The sequence below is a fragment of the Lasiosphaeria miniovina genome (genome assembly GCF_030549165.1).
Source record: "Lasiosphaeria miniovina strain SMH2392-1A chromosome Unknown B0T26scaffold_5, whole genome shotgun sequence".
Lineage (NCBI taxonomy): Eukaryota > Fungi > Ascomycota > Sordariomycetes > Sordariales > Lasiosphaeriaceae > Lasiosphaeria > Lasiosphaeria miniovina.
The window spans coordinates 751458-768003 of record NW_026848224.1 but is presented as its reverse complement, the minus strand read 5'-3'; the positions used below and the strand labels follow the sequence as shown (position 1 = coordinate 768003).

The 16546-nt window shown below is 55.1% G+C and overlaps 6 protein-coding genes across 6 annotated transcripts; all 6 read left to right on the top strand.

Moving 5' to 3' along the window:
• Positions 1-1068: 1068 nt before the first annotated feature.
• B0T26DRAFT_741640 (major facilitator superfamily domain-containing protein) lies at positions 1069-3239 on the top strand (the record flags this gene model as incomplete). Its single annotated transcript, XM_060443996.1, has 5 exons — positions 1069-1120; positions 1332-1461; positions 1602-2470; positions 2535-3087; positions 3164-3239. The coding sequence occupies 5 exons, from the start codon at positions 1069-1071 to the stop codon at positions 3237-3239; spliced, it is 1680 nt and encodes a 559-aa protein (XP_060293891.1).
• Positions 3240-4831: 1592 nt separating this feature from the next.
• Positions 4832-6463, top strand: B0T26DRAFT_856723 (uncharacterized protein; the record flags this gene model as incomplete). The annotated part of the gene is made up of 2 exons (XM_060447698.1): positions 4832-5777; positions 5942-6463. The coding sequence occupies 2 exons, from the start codon at positions 4832-4834 to the stop codon at positions 6148-6150; spliced, it is 1155 nt and encodes a 384-aa protein (XP_060293890.1). The 3' UTR covers positions 6151-6463.
• A 524-nt stretch (positions 6464-6987) lies between these two features.
• B0T26DRAFT_752787 (ankyrin repeat-containing domain protein) lies at positions 6988-7710 on the top strand (the record flags this gene model as incomplete). The annotated part of the gene is made up of 1 exon (XM_060445574.1): positions 6988-7710. One exon carries the CDS (start codon positions 6988-6990, stop codon positions 7708-7710), a length of 723 nt encoding a protein of 240 aa, XP_060293889.1.
• Positions 7711-8223: 513 nt separating this feature from the next.
• Positions 8224-8823, top strand: B0T26DRAFT_752786 (uncharacterized protein; the record flags this gene model as incomplete). Its single annotated transcript, XM_060445573.1, has 1 exon — positions 8224-8823. One exon carries the CDS (start codon positions 8224-8226, stop codon positions 8821-8823), a length of 600 nt encoding a protein of 199 aa, XP_060293888.1.
• A 902-nt stretch (positions 8824-9725) lies between these two features.
• B0T26DRAFT_714619 (uncharacterized protein) lies at positions 9726-13514 on the top strand. The gene has a single exon (XM_060442201.1). It carries the CDS (start codon positions 9925-9927, stop codon positions 13330-13332), a length of 3408 nt encoding a protein of 1135 aa, XP_060293887.1. The 5' UTR covers positions 9726-9924; the 3' UTR covers positions 13333-13514.
• A 1250-nt stretch (positions 13515-14764) lies between these two features.
• B0T26DRAFT_752784 (uncharacterized protein) lies at positions 14765-15301 on the top strand (the record flags this gene model as incomplete). Its single annotated transcript, XM_060445572.1, has 1 exon — positions 14765-15301. The coding sequence occupies one exon, from the start codon at positions 14765-14767 to the stop codon at positions 15299-15301; it is 537 nt and encodes a 178-aa protein (XP_060293886.1).
• Between the last annotated feature and the right edge of the window lie 1245 nt (positions 15302-16546).

Genomic DNA, 16546 nt, shown 5'->3' with positions numbered 1-16546 from the left:
CGGTGCGGAGTAATTCCATGCAACCTCGGCATCTGTTACCCGACAGGGCCAAGTCAGGCACCTACAAACAAACCTGGTTCACTAATTCCCCTGATTACCACGATAATCCTGCATGCCAAACCACAGGCCGCCGTCGCACCTCAAATTAGAATAGACTCTTGTTATGGCTTTGACGCTGGACACGCAGCGACAAGACAGCACAAGGGCCCGCACCCAGACTTGGGACCTCTTTTTGCCTCGTGGCCTGCTCCATATTATCCGCCATATGAGGTGGAAATAGTAATAATGACACACGTTCTGTGCGCCATCCCAACAACTATATGAACCAGTCCTCGTTAGAAACATCAACCCAGACCCGGCCCGTCGAACCAATGAATCCACGAGCGATGGACCCGCCGACAGGGACCTGGTCGTTGCAGCCGCCAAGCCGTGCCACCAAAGGCAGACATACCAATCTCGACTCTTGTTAGCCTCGGGCGGGTATAATAGTGGTTATTGGCACCTCCGCAACTACCGACAGAGATACATCCCGGGGGGGCGATCTGGCTAAGGTACCCCGCATGAGCGTGACATGGCTTTCGGGGTCGTTGCTAGTATCTGGTGGTTGCTTGGAGAAGGGGGCACACCGCCGGTTGAGCATAGGATATCCACCTGTGGAGTCGGTGGTGAGTCTAGTGTTGATTAGCATACGGATAACCATTGCCACTGTGGAAGGGCTTCATGGTATCCGTCGTCGGCGGAACCCAATTCGCAAAATGGGAACTAGCTTCCTTCACTTGATAGCCGCGCAGCGTGGTCGCACATCTACAAGCCGGAGGCATTGATGTTATTGGCAGTGTTACACACTCCTCGGTGGTAGATATCCGCGCGGGCCCCTAACTGCTCGCTACTAATGAATGTTGCACCAACGGGCCCTGCACGCCCCGGTCTGTGTGTCTGTGTATCTGTGTATGTGGGTATATATGCCATCCATCTGCTGTGCACGCGTCTAGACAGTAGACGCCTCGTTATCAAGCCGTCGGGTGTCTCTCTATCTCCTGTCGTCATCCTCCAACCAACCCGCCCAACATGCCGTTCGGAATTCTGGACGACAAGAAGATGGAAGTCGTGCCTGGCACGGGTATGTCCCCTCGAATCCCTCCCTCCTTCCCCCGGTGAAAGCCATCCTACATATCCTACATAAAATGGCAAATGAATCGCGTCGCATCGCGTCGCGTCGCGTCGCGTCACCGAATTCCCAACTTCGAATGTGAAATTTCAACCACGAGACAAATGAGCTGACAAGACACAACACTCGCCCCACGGGGCGAGTGTGCGCGAGAGGGATCAAGCTTTCCTGAGCGACCAAGACGACCTGCCGCCCGAGCTGTCGGGCCTCCCGCGCGAGCTGCTCAAGCACGGTACGGGCCGGTTCAAGGACGTGATCCTCGTGCCGCAGCCGTCCGACAGCCCCAACGACCCGTTGAATGCGAGTAATTCCCTTCCTCCGCAGCGAGAAGAATCGGCGTGCTGACATGGCGTGAATCCAGTGGCCCCAATGGTGCGTGAGCCCCTTGACTGACACCAACACCTGGATCTCGGCCGACTGACGGGGCGCACAGGAAAAAGGAACTGATCCTGTTCATCGTGGGGCTGTCGGCAGCAGTAGTGGGGGCTTACGGGCCGATGCTGTCGCCAGGGTTCGTGCAGGTGGCGGCGGACCTGAACATCACGGTCGAGGTGCTGGCGCAGTCGACGGCGTGGGTGATCCTGATGATCGGGCTGGCGCTGTTCCTGACGAACCCGCTGGCCAAGATCATCGGGCGCCGCCCCGTGTACATCCTGGCCATCGTCATCATGTTCGTCACGAGCGTGTGGGGCGCCGCCGTGTCCGAGTACAATTCCTTTCTGGCCAGCCGCGTCATCGCCGGCATCGGCATGGCCCCCTACGAGGTCCTCGTGCAGTGCACCATCGGCGACCTGTACTTTGTGCACGAGCGCGCCACGCGCATCGCCGTGTGGAATCTGTTTCTGCTGACGGGCATCAGCGGCGGCGCGCTCATCGCCGGGCAGATTATTGACCGCGACGGCTATCGCTGGACGTTTGGCGTGTGCGCCATCATGTTCGGCCTGCTCATGCTGGGCGTCGTGTTCCTGGTGCCCGAGACGGCGTACCGCCGCGACTCGGTCGTGATCGTGCCTGCAGCGGCCGGTGACGACGAGAAGCATGACGTCGAGGGTGGCACTGGCAGCAGCAGCACCCACGAGATGAAGCTCGGCCACGACCACGACGCGCAGCACGTCAGCGAGGCCGACATGCACACGTCGTACCCGGCCGGCGCGCCGGCCGGCGCCGACAAGAAGCACACGTACTGGCAGTCGCTGCGCGTCTTCTCGGGGCGCTACTCGTATGCACCGGGGTGGAAGGTCTTTGTACGCCCCGTCGTCATGCTGTTCTACCCGGCCGTGATGTGGGGCTTTCTCATCTACGGTGCGTGATTATTTGACAGGCGACTACGAAATCACTGAGACTGACAACAGGAGATGATAAACAGGCACAACTCTCACGTGGATCGTCGTCTTTTCGGTGGTCAACGGCGTCATCTTCGTGGGGCCGCCGTACAACTTCTCCATCAGCCAGACGGGGCTGATCAGCCTGTCGCCGTTCCTGCTGACGGTGATCGGCGAGCTGGTGTCGGGCCCGCTCAACGACTGGATCTGCATCTACCTGACCAAGAAGAACCGGGGCGTCTACGAGCCCGAGTTCCGGCTGCCGCTGATGGTGGTGGCGACGGTGGTGGGCGTGGTGGGCTTCTTCGGGTTTGGCGCGACGGTACAGTACCAGACGCACTGGCTCGGCCCCGTGCTCTGCTTCGGGCTCGCCAACATGAGCCTTGTGTTCGCGTCGACGTGCGTTTTTGGGTACGTCGTCGACAGCTACCGCAGCCACAACGAGGAGGCCTTTGTGGCCATCAACGCGCGGAACCTGCTCACCTTTGGCCTGACCTACTTTGTCAACGACTGGCTGGCCGAGCAGGGCGCGCTCGTCGTCTTCTGCATCCTCGGGTCGCTGTTCCTGTTTGTGTGCCTGCTGACCATCCCGCTGTGGTGAGTCTTGTTCTCAGCACCCACCCTCCTCCCAGTTCCACATACTGATACGCAGCCGGTTGGCGCTTGGGTGTAGGGTCTTTGGCAAAAAGTGCCGCAGCTTCACGGGGCGCAATGAATGGCTGCAGCGGTTCATGAACGACAACCACTAGCGGCGGCGTGGCTGTGGCTTGGGATGGTCGGGCCACCCGGGGTCGGGGTGGGTCGGGGTCGGGGTGGGTGCGGGAAAGGGAAAGGGTCGGGGGGATGTTGGTGCACTTGACTCGACATCCCGTCGCAGTCGGCGGCTGCAGATGGGATTGGGGGCAGGAGCTTCTTGGCTAGCTCGGTATCCGTGGATTTGATGGTGGATTCATTGAACCGCAGTCTGCAGCGGCAATAGAAAGCGTATCTTATGCACGTTGGGCAGTGGGAGGAGCTTGCCAAGTTGCCAAAATGGAACGTCCTGATGTTGTGAAAGTAGATTAACCTTAATAACTCAGCGAGGGGGAAGGGGCCGAAACCTTAGAACTAATTTAGTGAAGGCATGACGATTGGTAAACGCGTTCGTGGCCAAACTGTCAGACTCAGCGCGCCGCGTATGCGTACAGTAGGCTGATTAGTTGCTCGCAATCTCTATTGGGACATGAAAGAGAGAGAGGCCGGGGGGGAGCGAGTAAGAGGGCCGCTCCGGCACTGGTTGCGAGCGGGACTCGGGGCGCTAATAAACCTTAATGAACAAACTTGTTCACGCCGCCCAAAAAGTCTGGGCAGTGTTTGACTAGAATAGCTCCTTTCGCAAGCAAATTACCGTACGGAGGGAATACGCCCCAAACGCATTTCCAGACCCACATTTACCACCTCGATCCCCAGGTGTCACCAACCGCCCCCCATATCCCACGCAGTATTGCAGTTCTGGTGTAACATATTCCCCGCGATTCAGCGTGATAGGCCGGGCAATAGCCTTATAACCAACAAGTAACCATTTTCCAAGACCTAGGAAACTGCTGTGTGCACTGAGCTAGAACCTGGAATTTGGCTCTCAGGGTTAGGGCGGACTTGGATGTTCAAATGGGTTGACCCTGATTACTTTATTCCGTATTACAGCCAATACACAAAGTATGGTTGGTGTAAGCGTGCAAACTTGGGACGAATGCAACTTTGGGAGTGGATCCCACGTTTCGGATCGCCAACTCCCGCAGACTGACTACCGAACCACCCCCAGGCCCCAACCCCTGTCGCTGAGGCTCGTTGGATCCCAAACCCAAACACGGCCCCTGTCCAACGTTGGAATGCCTTCGGCACAGCAGACCAACGGCGCGACACAGACCCGCCATGGGTTCGACAAGTGAGACTCCACTCTTCTTCCCCTCTGCCCTCCTCGTCCTATCCCCTCTCTTGTTCTGTTTTTCTGGCATATTCATATTTTATTTCTGGTTTCTTCCTGGTCGTTTTTTCTTCTGGGGCCCAATTCGAGTGTTTTTTTTTGGGTTTCTTTCTTTTTTCTTTTCTTTTGCAGCCCTACGCACCATCCCTGCCCTCCACAGCCCTGTTAGCGACCTAGCAGGCATTCAGGGAGCTAGCATCCCGCCATAGTCCTCCCTGCGCTGAGTGAGCTGTGTGAGCTGCGGCCTCCTGGCTATCACTTCGGGTGTGGACACATACAGCGAGCTGGTCTCGCCATGATTGTGTCAAGCGTCTGAGCTAAACATTGGATTATGCACCGTATTTGAAACGCCGTGCACAAATCCCACCCTCCTTTATCATGTTTAGCAGCGCTTTGTTTCTCGCCGCTCTCTTTGCGCACTCCAACGGCACGCCCCTTGCTTCCTCCTCAGCTCCCAGGCCCCGCGCGGTAGCAGTGCCTCCCCCCAGCGTCGAGTTTCTCGGCAGGACGACATCCAACTTTCCCAACGTGTTCCGCGATGGCGGCGGCGGCGGCAGGATCAACGGCCTCAACATGATGATCTTCTCGGACGGAATCTACACCAAGGACGGCCGGCCGCCGGCCGAAGACTTCTCCAACTGGGCCAACTTCTCGTCCAACTCCATCGCCGTGTCCGACTGGCACGGCGAGGGCGTCACCAAGCTGTCCGACTTCGGCACGCCCGACAAGGGCCCCAACCAGATGGTGCCCTTCTTCTACGCCGGCGGCGAGGACGACTACAAGACGGGCATCTGGCCCAACCAGGGCATCGCCACGCTGTGCGGTGGCATCTGCGGCGTGTCGTTCCCCGAGGTCGTCGACCGCCAGCACCCTGGTAACGGGCTAGCCAGCCTGCTGTACAACACGGCCATCAAGATCTCGCTGACGGGGTACGAGCCCGTGGTCGAGCGGCCGACGCAGGCCCTGTTCAACAACGGCGAGCCGCTGTTTGGCTCCTTCGGCACCCTCGTCGGCGTCGACGGCTTCCTGTACACCTTCGCCGCCATCTCCAAGACGGCCGACGACGCCAACCACGGCCTCAAGATGGCCCGCGTGCCCCAAGCCGCCTTCGCCGACCGCTCCCAGTACCAGTACTGGGACGGCGCCGCCTGGTCCCCCGCCATCCCTCCCTTCGCCGACGGCGGCCACTCAAACATCCTCAGCTGGAGCTGGGAGGGCTTCGGCGTCAAGTACGGCCCCGGCAGCGGCGACCTCTTCTACAGCCAGCTCTACGGCCAGTACGTCCTGCTGTTCATGTCGGGTGCGCCGGCCCTGGATGCCCATGGTGAGTTTGTCTTTTGTTTATGTGATCAATATGACGCGATGCGATGATGGCTGGCGGTGGTTGTCATGTGATCGATCGTCAGCCGTGAGGCCGTGGCGGAGACGGCAAAAATGAACAAAAAAGTGGGAACGTGGTGCTAACTGGTTTTTGTTTTCGTGGCGCAGCCTACATGTCGTTCAGCACTAAGCTCGAGTCGGGCTGGTCGAAGCCCGTCCCCATCTACGAGCTCCCTCCCGTCGCTGACGGGTACAATTATGCTTTCCACGCGTATAGCAACTACGACCCGACCGGAAAGACCATTCCCATCTCGTGGTCGCAGTGGGGACAGTCGGAGTCGTACCACGTTGGTATGGCTAATCTTCATTTCTCGTGATCTGGCCGGCCTCTGGTGAGTAACTCGTCACTGTTTCAGTATTTGCCTTGATGCAAGCTGTCCGAGATTATCTCTCCTTTGTTTCAAACTTTGTTCATTTTCTTCCATCTTCGTTTCATATTTCTTTTTTCGTCTTTCATCCGGGCATAGCGGTGGTCATCGGTTGGTTAGACTTTGATTGGTTAGATACTCCTTAGACAGAGAACAGGTCCCGCTTGGGAGAGGCGTTGAGGTTTTGGTCAATGGCGCATATTGGAAAACGTGGCTTGTCATTATCCCTGCTATAGAATTAAATTTTAGTGTTTCAATGGACAATGTCAATTTCGCGCCCTGGCCTGAGGCAATGTGGTGCAAATGATCTAAAGTCGATAAGACTCCAATGCTGTTTGTTCACCGCTCTTGAACGTACGTGAAGACTTGTTAATTTATTACCCGAATGGTGTTACTTTGTTGGACAATTGTTTGGTAATTGCAACGAAGTGCCAATCAAAGTGTAATAAAAGACAATGGAAACGAGTGATACGCGATCACAAAGGATCATATTACTTGCCGGGAGCGGGAGGCTCAGCGGCTTTGTATGCGAGGTTGCTGTAGCTTCGGAAAATAGAATCCTTGACAATTAGACTAGTGGGTTTTTTAAGAAACCAGCGGTTAGGCTAATCTTTGCTATAAGAAAATCTTGGGTTTCCACGTTCTAGGTTCGAAAACTCGGACAACTCGCTACCTCCACGTTCCAGGTTCGAAAACTCGGACAACTCGCTACTCGCCAACATTCAAACAATCAGAGACTACATTCACTTCAGAGACGCAAGGCCAAACGCCATCATACTTACAACAATGGCTCCTTCACCACCGAGGATAAGTGGATTCGCGGATCTTCCTGTCGAGTTTGTCTTGGCTATCGCCGGGGAGTTCGACAGGGTAGAGGGTCTCGCATCTCTGGGGCATACTTGTCGAAACGTCCACGACATCGTGGAGAAAGGACTCTTTACATTTTTCGGACGGCATGCTCTCTATCGGGGTGCCCGAGACGGAGACCTTGAACTTGGGAAGCGTGCACTGGAGTCCGGAGCCGACGTAAACACTCGATTCGTAAGCAGCCTACGAAAGGGTCGCTTCTATGATGACTGGCTGCCCATACACGCCGCCATCGATGGAGGCCACAAAGAAATAGTCACGCTTCTCCTCGAGAAAGGAGCTGACGTAAACGGTGTATGGTACCGCCGACAGGCTTCAAGGATTGTAGAGTTCGACGACGACGACGACGACACGTTGGAGTTTGTGCGAGGCTACAGGCACATTTTGGAAGTTCGGTGGCCCCTGTTCGTGGCCATCTACCACGGCTTTAAAGACATCGTAAAGGCTCTGATCGATAGGGGAGCCAGTATAGACCAGGTTACCGGTGTCAAGAATATTCAGAATGATCAAGATTACAATGTCAACATAAGACAAAGTGCGCTACAAACGGCAGCGATATTCGGCCACGCTGACATTGTCGAGTATCTTGTCACGGATCGCCAAGTTAATCCAGATCATGTACCTGCTGGGGATCCGCAGTGAAATTCGGATTTGACGCCGCTCTGTACGGCGGCCTACGAAGGGTCCGCTAAAAGCCTCTCAGCCGTCCACATGCTCCTTAGTCACGGCGCCGACATCGATTGGCAGAACGAATATGGGCGTAGAGTACTTGCTATGGCATGCTCGGTAGGGAACTTTGAAGTCGCGCTGGCACTCATTCGCGCAGGCGCTAGCCTGGGAAACGAGACGAGCCAACCGCCCGATGACGGAACTCTCACTCCGTCGATCGAGTCTCTTCAGATCAGCACACCCACGAGCCCTACCATGGTCTCCCATGAGATGGTGCATTTAAGTGAGGTTGGTCTGGAAGACCTGATGTCGTAGCAGTATGATGAACGACTGGATGATCTCGGAGAACGTTGCACTGGGACTGAATGGCGGACATTCTCGAAGACAACACGGGCGGACTTGCTATTGTTCGACTGCGTCGGTCCCGTAATTTCTGACGTCCCCAAACCATTCCGGAAATACCAAAAACAAGTCATCCACGAGCTCATGGCCAATGGGGCCAAGGCCTCAGCCCGCGACTTTGGGGGCGTCACCGCTCTTGGCCGGGCATGCTGGGGGGGAGACTTGGTGGCTGCCGAAGCCATGCTCAGTGCAGGAGCCGATCCAAACGTGCCCTACTTTGTCCAACAGAGTGATACTGCGCCTTGGCCAAAGGCCTGGTTCTTGCTGAGCGATGTTCTTTTCACCTTGACCCCTCAGACATATCCGGGGTCTGAAAACGCATTCGACCTGTACAGAAAAAAGGACAGGGGCCGGAACCGGAAACTCGTCACGCTGCTTGTCAAATACGGCGCCGACCAAAGCCGGCTCGGTCCAAGAGCCAAGAGGATTTTGGCGCGTATTCTGAACAGGGCTGATAAGATATCGAGAGTTGTTCAAGACAGCGACGCCAATAACCTCAACGAGTGGGACTACAGCAGCGGTAAAGAACATGTCGAGGCTCTAGAGTACAATTACCGCAGAGTCATTTGGATGGATATGGATATTGAACCCGACAGCGAAGCTGAAGACGGAATCACCGAGGTTGGAGAGGACTATGAGACGGATTACGACTTCGGAGAAGATGAACGGTATTCGCTTTGGTAGCCGGTCGCTTCCCAAATCACCCCCTCGCCCGCAAAGTTCCGATACCATCTAGCGATTGTGGATCCCAATGATGGTTCAGGATTCGCGAGCCTCCGCAATATAGATATATTAATAGCGACGTATCCATGAGATTTAAAGACAATTCGATTGATCTCAAAATATTAGCACTGATTAGGTTTTGAAGCTACGTGAACCGAAGGTTGGGACGAAGAATTTGACGTAACAGATAACTTTCCCGTTCGGAATAAAAGCCACAGAAGTAATGATCGAATTGTGATAACCGCCTATAATGAAAAAAAAGCCCCCGAAAGAAAAAAAACCTTGTCGAGATATTGATCAGACCTGAGCACTTGTTGATTAGGCGATGTCTTGATTTTGCATTGCAAGACTTGCTTTAATGCGGCTGTTTTTTTAGTCCAAACGCGACTGCCCGAACAGATGGAAGCAGGTGCGAAACGGGTGCGCCACTGCGTAAGTGGCTTGTGTGCGTTGTGTTCAATGGAAGTAAAACGAAGTCTTGCGTGAAGTGACTTCAGAGACTAAATCCATTCCAAAACGGGCCAGGGTTTAGTGCCCCCGGCACCGCTGACGCATATGACATGCCGCTCAGCTTTGTGGAATCAAGGAACTCGGCAGCGGCGAGTGTGCACGACTCCCCAGGGCCTAACCGGGCCGCTAATTGGCCCACGCCAAGCCCAAACGTTAAATAGTGGCCCCGCTTCTGGCGCTTCAGCGGAGCATTTCGGCGCTTGATTGGCCTGTTGACTCGCTAGCAAAGCTCGCTACGCATCGATGATGTCAATGTGGGCGGTCATCGCACAGAGCCATCAAGAAGCTGAAGTCATAGGAAGCTGCGGCCGATGGACGAGAGCTGCTGCACGCCAGGAGCGCATCGCATACCTATTAATGAAGGTTCCCGTCTTGCTGCTCTGTTCAAAAGCTCTTTCTTCTTCCCTTGTCACTCAATTAGCATCCTACCATCCCATTTGCACTAATTCCATCTCTTAAGCTTATTTACACGGTGCGACAACCCTAGTCTATACTTGCACTTACACGTCGACGTCACCAACGAGGCCAGGTGCATGCAAGTCACTCCGCGCTATGGACGACCTCCCTGGCCAATATCCAATTACCCCAGGCGTTGCAACCCCCGACGAAGTCAACATGCACAAAGACCAGCGTAACAAGCTGCACAAGCCGCAAGACCCGCCGCAAGACCAGCGCGGCCACGGGTACTCCGACTCTGGCGTAGGCCTGACTGAGCGCGACCGCGTTGGCCCCTTCATTGGGGACGAGTCCCAACGGCGCGGCGACTACTCGGAAGCCGTCGGCGGCGGTCTCTACGCTCGGGAGAAAAACCCTCTCGACAGCCATGACTCGACGGCTGCGCAGCCAGCACTTTCCCACGACGCGACTCGCGAGTCTCTCAATGGTGCCGCCTACGCTCCCGAGACCGTCGGCGCCCTCTTTTCACGAGAGAAAGCTCCTGCCCCTTTCGAGACAGAGGCCCAAAAGCTCACACCGCGCGCATTTTCCCAGGACACTCCGCGCGAAAACGGTAGCGCGTTCACTGCCGATAACACCGCCATTGGCCAGCAGCGCACTAGTACCGCTGCAGACGACAACGTCGAGCCGAGAGCTCAGCCCCGTGCTTCTGGCAGTAACACCCCCCCTTACTGGGGCAGCTTGCCCAAGGCCGCGAGCGGAGGAATCTACAACACGGTCACGGGCCATGGTAGCCCGGGAGACGACCATGACCAGCACCACGGCTTGCCAGCACGTCCAACAGAACCCGAGACGTCCCACGTTGCTGGCAATGCGGCTGACTACCCGCAGACCGGTGTGCATAACGGTGTCATCGGTCACGGAAGCCAAGATGAGGAGAGCATGCGGCACGCCCAACACTCTTCTGGCCGCGCGTTTGCTGCCCCATTGCCAGGCGTCCCTGAGCATCAGTCGACGTCTCCTAAAAATGATGTTCTGGTGAATGACTTCGGCTCGGACATCGCTAGTCCCAAGGCATCTTCCCCTCCACAAATTGGCACCCTCATTTCTGGTGCTGCACTATCAGGTGTCCCTGCCAACAATGACTCGACTGCCCCTCGAGCATTCCCTCTAACCGACAAAGAGCACACCGACAAGACCTTGACGTCTGAGAGATCTGACTCGCACACCAAGGAGGCTCTTCTCGCGGGTGTTGCTGGTGCTGGAACTGGAATTGCTGCATCCGAACTGGCAGACAAGCATAAGCACAGGCACAGAAATGATGAAGACAGCACCATCGCGAACCGCGGTGTCAGCCAGGACGCTGCTGCTTCAAAGGACAAGCACAGCCCGCTAGGTGCTATCGCTGGTGTGCTCCCTCATCGCCAGAAGCAGGAGAAGGAACCCAAGGAGGCGTCTCCTGTGAAGAAGAAGAAGAGCCGCGAGGACAACCCACCCCAGGTCCAGGGAGAGAAGAGGCACCACAGAATCCTCGGGATTTTCCATCGCCACAAGGATGACAAGGATAGCGACGAAACTTTGGCATCCGAGCCCCAGAATGACGCTGCTGGGCCCCAGTCTAGGCACGAGAAGGAAAAGATCGCGGCCGGAGCAGCTGCAGGTGCCACTGGCGCAAGCGTACTGCGCAAACACAGCAAAGACGACAAGGAGTCTAACAAAAGCCCGCAGTCCGGGTCGTCACCAAGGGGTAACGACGTGTACGAGAATTACCGCCTCCAGCAGGCTGCTATAGGCGATGAGGACAACTCGATCACAATGCCCTATGACGCCAAGATGAAAAGCAGCACTGGCGCCGTAGACCCAGTGGCTGTTCCTTCCAGGGACAAGCATGATGGCATGGAAGAAAACTCCAGACGCCAACAAGTCGCTCTTGGCGAGGAAGACAGGTCCATCACGAAGCCCTATGACGCCAAGATGAAAAGCAGCACTGGCGCTGTAGACCCAGTGGCCGTTCCTTTCAGGAACATTCATGATGGCATGGAAGAGAACTACAGAGGCCAACCAGCCGCTCTTGGCGAGGAAGACAGGTCCATCACGAAGCCCTATGACGCCAAGATGAAAAGCAGCACTGGCGCTGTAGACCCAGTGGCCGTTCCTTTCAGGAACAAGCATGATGGCATGGAAGAGAACTACAGAGGCCAAGCAACCGCTCTTGGCGAGGAAGACAGATCCATCACGAAGCCCTATGACGCCAAGATGAGAAGCAGTGTCGGTGCAGCAGACCCGATCGCTGCTCCCATCGCTGAGAGGCACGTTCAGCACACAGGATCTCTCCCATCGCCAGACACATACTCAACCGGGAGCCCGGCCCATGCTCCGGCTACAACCCGTCAAGCAGAGACCTCTCGGGAGTCCCAAGACAACGAAAGTTCTCGGGCCAAACCTCTCCTGGCGGCTGGAGCGGGCGCAGCAGCGGCTGGCGCCTACATGCACTCGCGCAGAGAGGGGTCGCCCAAGGCCAAGGGAGAACACGAGCAGCAACCTTCAGCCCCATTCCGCTCCACCGGCCAGTCACAGTCCGGAAACGCTAGCAACGAATCCGGCTCGTACAACACGCTTGCCACAGGCACACCATCCGGCTTGAAGACCGATTCGAGCAACACGGCTGTATTGGAGACCCGGGACGGCGCGACAAACGAACCTGGCAACTACAAGGCCTTGGCCTCTGGGACATCGTCTGGCGTGAAGACTGGCTCGTCGGCTCTTGGATCTGCAGCCGACAAGGATAGGGCTGCTTCAGATTCCGGACCAGTCCAGGACAAGACCGGACGCTCTACCGGTCCCTACAACGTGCTTCCCTCTGGAACCCCTTCTGGCGTCAAGGTCCAGCCAAGCCAACGCCGCCGCAGCGAGGACACATACGCGCAAAGACAGGACGAGTCCAACACTCAGGCAACCGGCACAAAGTCCGGCACCGATCACGGATTCGGAAGCAACAGAGTCGCCCAAAATGCTCCACACATTGCTGCCATTCCGTACACATCGCCCCGCACTGAGAGCACTCCAGAGGAGCCTTTGCTCGACACGTCCCACATGGGAGCGCGAAATGATGTCGCGATTCGTTCTCGTGAGCACTCTTCCAGTCAGATGAGCCCTGAGGTGATGCCGGTCGCATACACTGCTACTACCCCTCGCTCGACGCCCGCGCCTGGAACATCCCAGGATACGGCAGTCCCGGTAACGCGCTCATCACCCTCACCTACCACGAGCGAAAAGGACAGTGCGACCCCTGTTCCTCCGAAGCATGGGGCTCAAGGTTTCTCTGAAAGATATCAGACGGCGCGATCCAGTGGACAGGGCATGGCCCCGGCACTGGCTGCGGCGACGGGGGCATGGGCAACATCGGCCGGCGCCAGCTCCGGCGCTGCCCCTCATGATACTGCCAGCAGCGACGGTGCACCAAAGGTGGTGCACAAGTGCCACAACTGCGGCGTGGACAATGACATCAGCTCGTACTTCAACAAGGACGCTCAGCCGAAGCCGAGCGGCACTGGCTTCTGGTAAAGGGTGGAGTCGCACATGACTTTATGATGTTTGGCTTCGAGGATGGAGCAGGAAAATTAGTCTGTATGATCCGTAACGAGTAGTTTCTTTTCTCCAAAGCATGGCAACAATTGTCGACGGTACACTGTTGTTAGGGGGTCTCGTTAGTTAGGTTTGTGAATACAGAGTAGCACTAATCGACATGTATTATCGCTGTCGGGCTTCCATTGGAACATGACAATACCTATGGCCTGAACAAGCAGGAAAGTTACATGTTGTGTTGTCAGTTGCAGTTTCTATCTGACTGCTCAAGTGGTATTTAGTACTGGTCCGGCCTGCGATATCCCTAACTTGAATATCGGCAAAACCATGAGCAATTTTGGGCTAAAGCAGCTCAAACAGCCCAAAGCTCTTTTTATTGACCGGTACATCCTAAATAGTAATTACGCCTTGCATCAGTCGCCGTATTTCCAAAGAAAACCACTAAGGTAATTTTGAGCGTCATTACTGATACACAATACCAAGGGGCGCTCCCAACAACGAACCGCGTCGGATCCACGCTCACTCTCCTCAAGAGATGAGTCGCCACTTTGTTGATTACCCCCTCATCAACTAAGAAATAATGAAATCAAGTACGTTGACCTTTCCCCAAACTCTGGCAGTTTTCACTCTTTGAGGCTTCCATTATTTCCAACTTAAATACCGATCGATCATTCCTCCCGCTATGGTATCAACCCAACCTAGCTCGACTAATAATCACTAGCACAAAATTAACCTTCCACCCGAATCGACCAGCCGCCTCAAATGCCAACGGAATCATTCATTCATTCACACAGCCGCAAGCCGCCGCCGGATCCCCTCCTCCTCCTGCTCCAGCTCCAGGAGCCGGTCGAGAGGTTGAGGGGCGAGTGGCGGCGGTGCCATACACGTGACTGTGCAGCTGAGGACTGAGATTGACGATGTCTAGCTCCTTAGGATAGGTTCCTATGTGTAATTATGGCCTACGACCACCGAAATCTTATGAAACTTGACAATATCTAGGAAACATCAGGACCTACTGACAACGCGCGCCGCTGTTTACGGAACATTTTATCTGCTAAGAGGCTCTGGTCTGTCTCTTGTCATTGTGACCAAGTGGTGACCTTAAGCAATCAGCAAAATAGTAGGGTAGGTAGTTGTCCACTCCAGAGTTTCACCAATCTGCTGTTAAAAATTTCTAGAATTGATGCGATGTGATTCGGCCGTTGTCTTCGCCAATCAGGCCTTCCCATTCTGGGTGGTGTGTTGAGAAAGCCTTGGATGAGCCATACTGGGGCTGAGCAACCGCCACATGAGGGGAGGATGGGCTGCAAAGCTTTCTCGGGATTTCACCTCGTCCGCCTGTCTCCATCCCGTTAGTTAGAAATCTCACACCTGTGCGACAAGTCTCGTTCATTCGCCAAAGCAGTCCAACATGGCAGACCCCATCTCCATCGCCAGCGGCGTAGCAGGCTTTGTGAGTCTCGGTATCGATATATGCAAAGGCCTCAAGCAGTACGTCTCTGCCTATCGCGACTTTGATAAGGACGCCAAGGAGGTCTTCGCACAACTGGAAGGCCTCCAATCTTCTCTTGCTCTTCTCGGAAGTGCCCTCGAGGGCATTGAGCCATTCTTTTCCAATAACAGGGCCGAGATATTGCGGCGGCTCAAGGACACTGTCGCACAATGCTCTACTGGCTTATCGAAGCTGCTGGACAATCTAGAGAGATGTGGAGGGGAAGCCCCAACACGATCTGATGACGTGGTACCAACCTCGACCGCAACCGGCGCTGAGACAAGTGGTGAGGCAAATGCGCGCGGTATATCTGCCCTCTCCATTCGGAAGCGCCTGAACCGGGCGGTGAAGAGGTCTATCTACCCACTTCGAAAGGACACGCTCGCCGAAATCAGCCAGAACTTGGACGCCGTCCAGTCCAGGATCCAGTTTCTACTCGATATTCTCAATCTGTGAGACTGACCACTCCCCAACCGTTAATAAACCCCCACATTATTGAAGCTCACATTGCCCTGCATCTCCGTTTAGAATGCTACAGAATATCTCCCTGCAGAGACAATCAGCGTCAGATATGGTTGTTAACGCCCAAAGCTCAAGTCTCCGAGAACTTAAAGTCGACATACAGGAGGTCGAGCGTGTCATGCTTAGCATTGCTCCTAGGTCGGCAATGCAGCCGAATTTTGCTTTGCAGGAGCATCTTGCAACCGGGACCTTGGTGCGATCTCAAGGCACGGAGCTTCAACAAATGCGAGCGGACATTCAAAGGTTGGACCACCATATCATGCGCACCGCCTGGCCCCTACAAACATCACCTGGAACCGATTCCCCCGAGCCACAGCTCTCTATGGTTCTTATGGGTTTTTCTAGAATCTGCGGCTATTTCTTGTGGGTGGTGTTTAACCTCGTCGTGTCCCGATTATTCGATGTGCCAACTTGCCAGTGACTTTAAAGGGGGTGCATTGTCTACATCTTGCTCAAGGCAGCGCAGGCCTTCCAGCGCGTCCCGAGGAGTATTATGCTGCTTCCAACGGATTGTGTGCACTTTGAGGATATGTTGGGCAACACCTACAGGCTTCAGTACAGCATGGCTCGCCATTGGAACGTAAGTTGCAGCATCTCAACTTGGGCTGTCTAATTCCATGACACTGGTCAATAAAGTTTAGTACTTGGCTAACCCTGTTACCAATCTGGCGCAGGTCTTCGAGGCATATCTTCGTACGGAGTTTGGACAACGTCCTGGAGAGCGATTCGTCAATAAGGGTACACATATCAAAAAAAGCCCCAGAAGCCAGGGTGGAAGAGCCGCCAGACCCGACTATCCACGGCGAAGTTGAGCCGGTGCCGCAACAAAGCAAAAGTGAGAAGAAAATGAGATCAAAGAAAAACTCTCGTGCCCTCATATGTATCTGGACTTGCGTTAACTGCGGTGAGGTCAATTATTATGCTACCAATGTGTCTTGTTCTGACTGCGGCCACTACCTCTGTGATCAGTGCGTGATTGAGTATCACAGGCTGCCAGCTGATAATTAGATATTAAGTTTGTGACTCAAAGACTCCCCGGGGGGGGGGGGGGGGGTTGAAATAGGGAGAAGATCTAATCATCTCTTTTCTATGTGATTTGTATTATATATAGTATGAGATACAAGCGAACAAGGGGAATATCCAACCTCAAGGAGCACGAACAACTGGTCTTTTACCGCC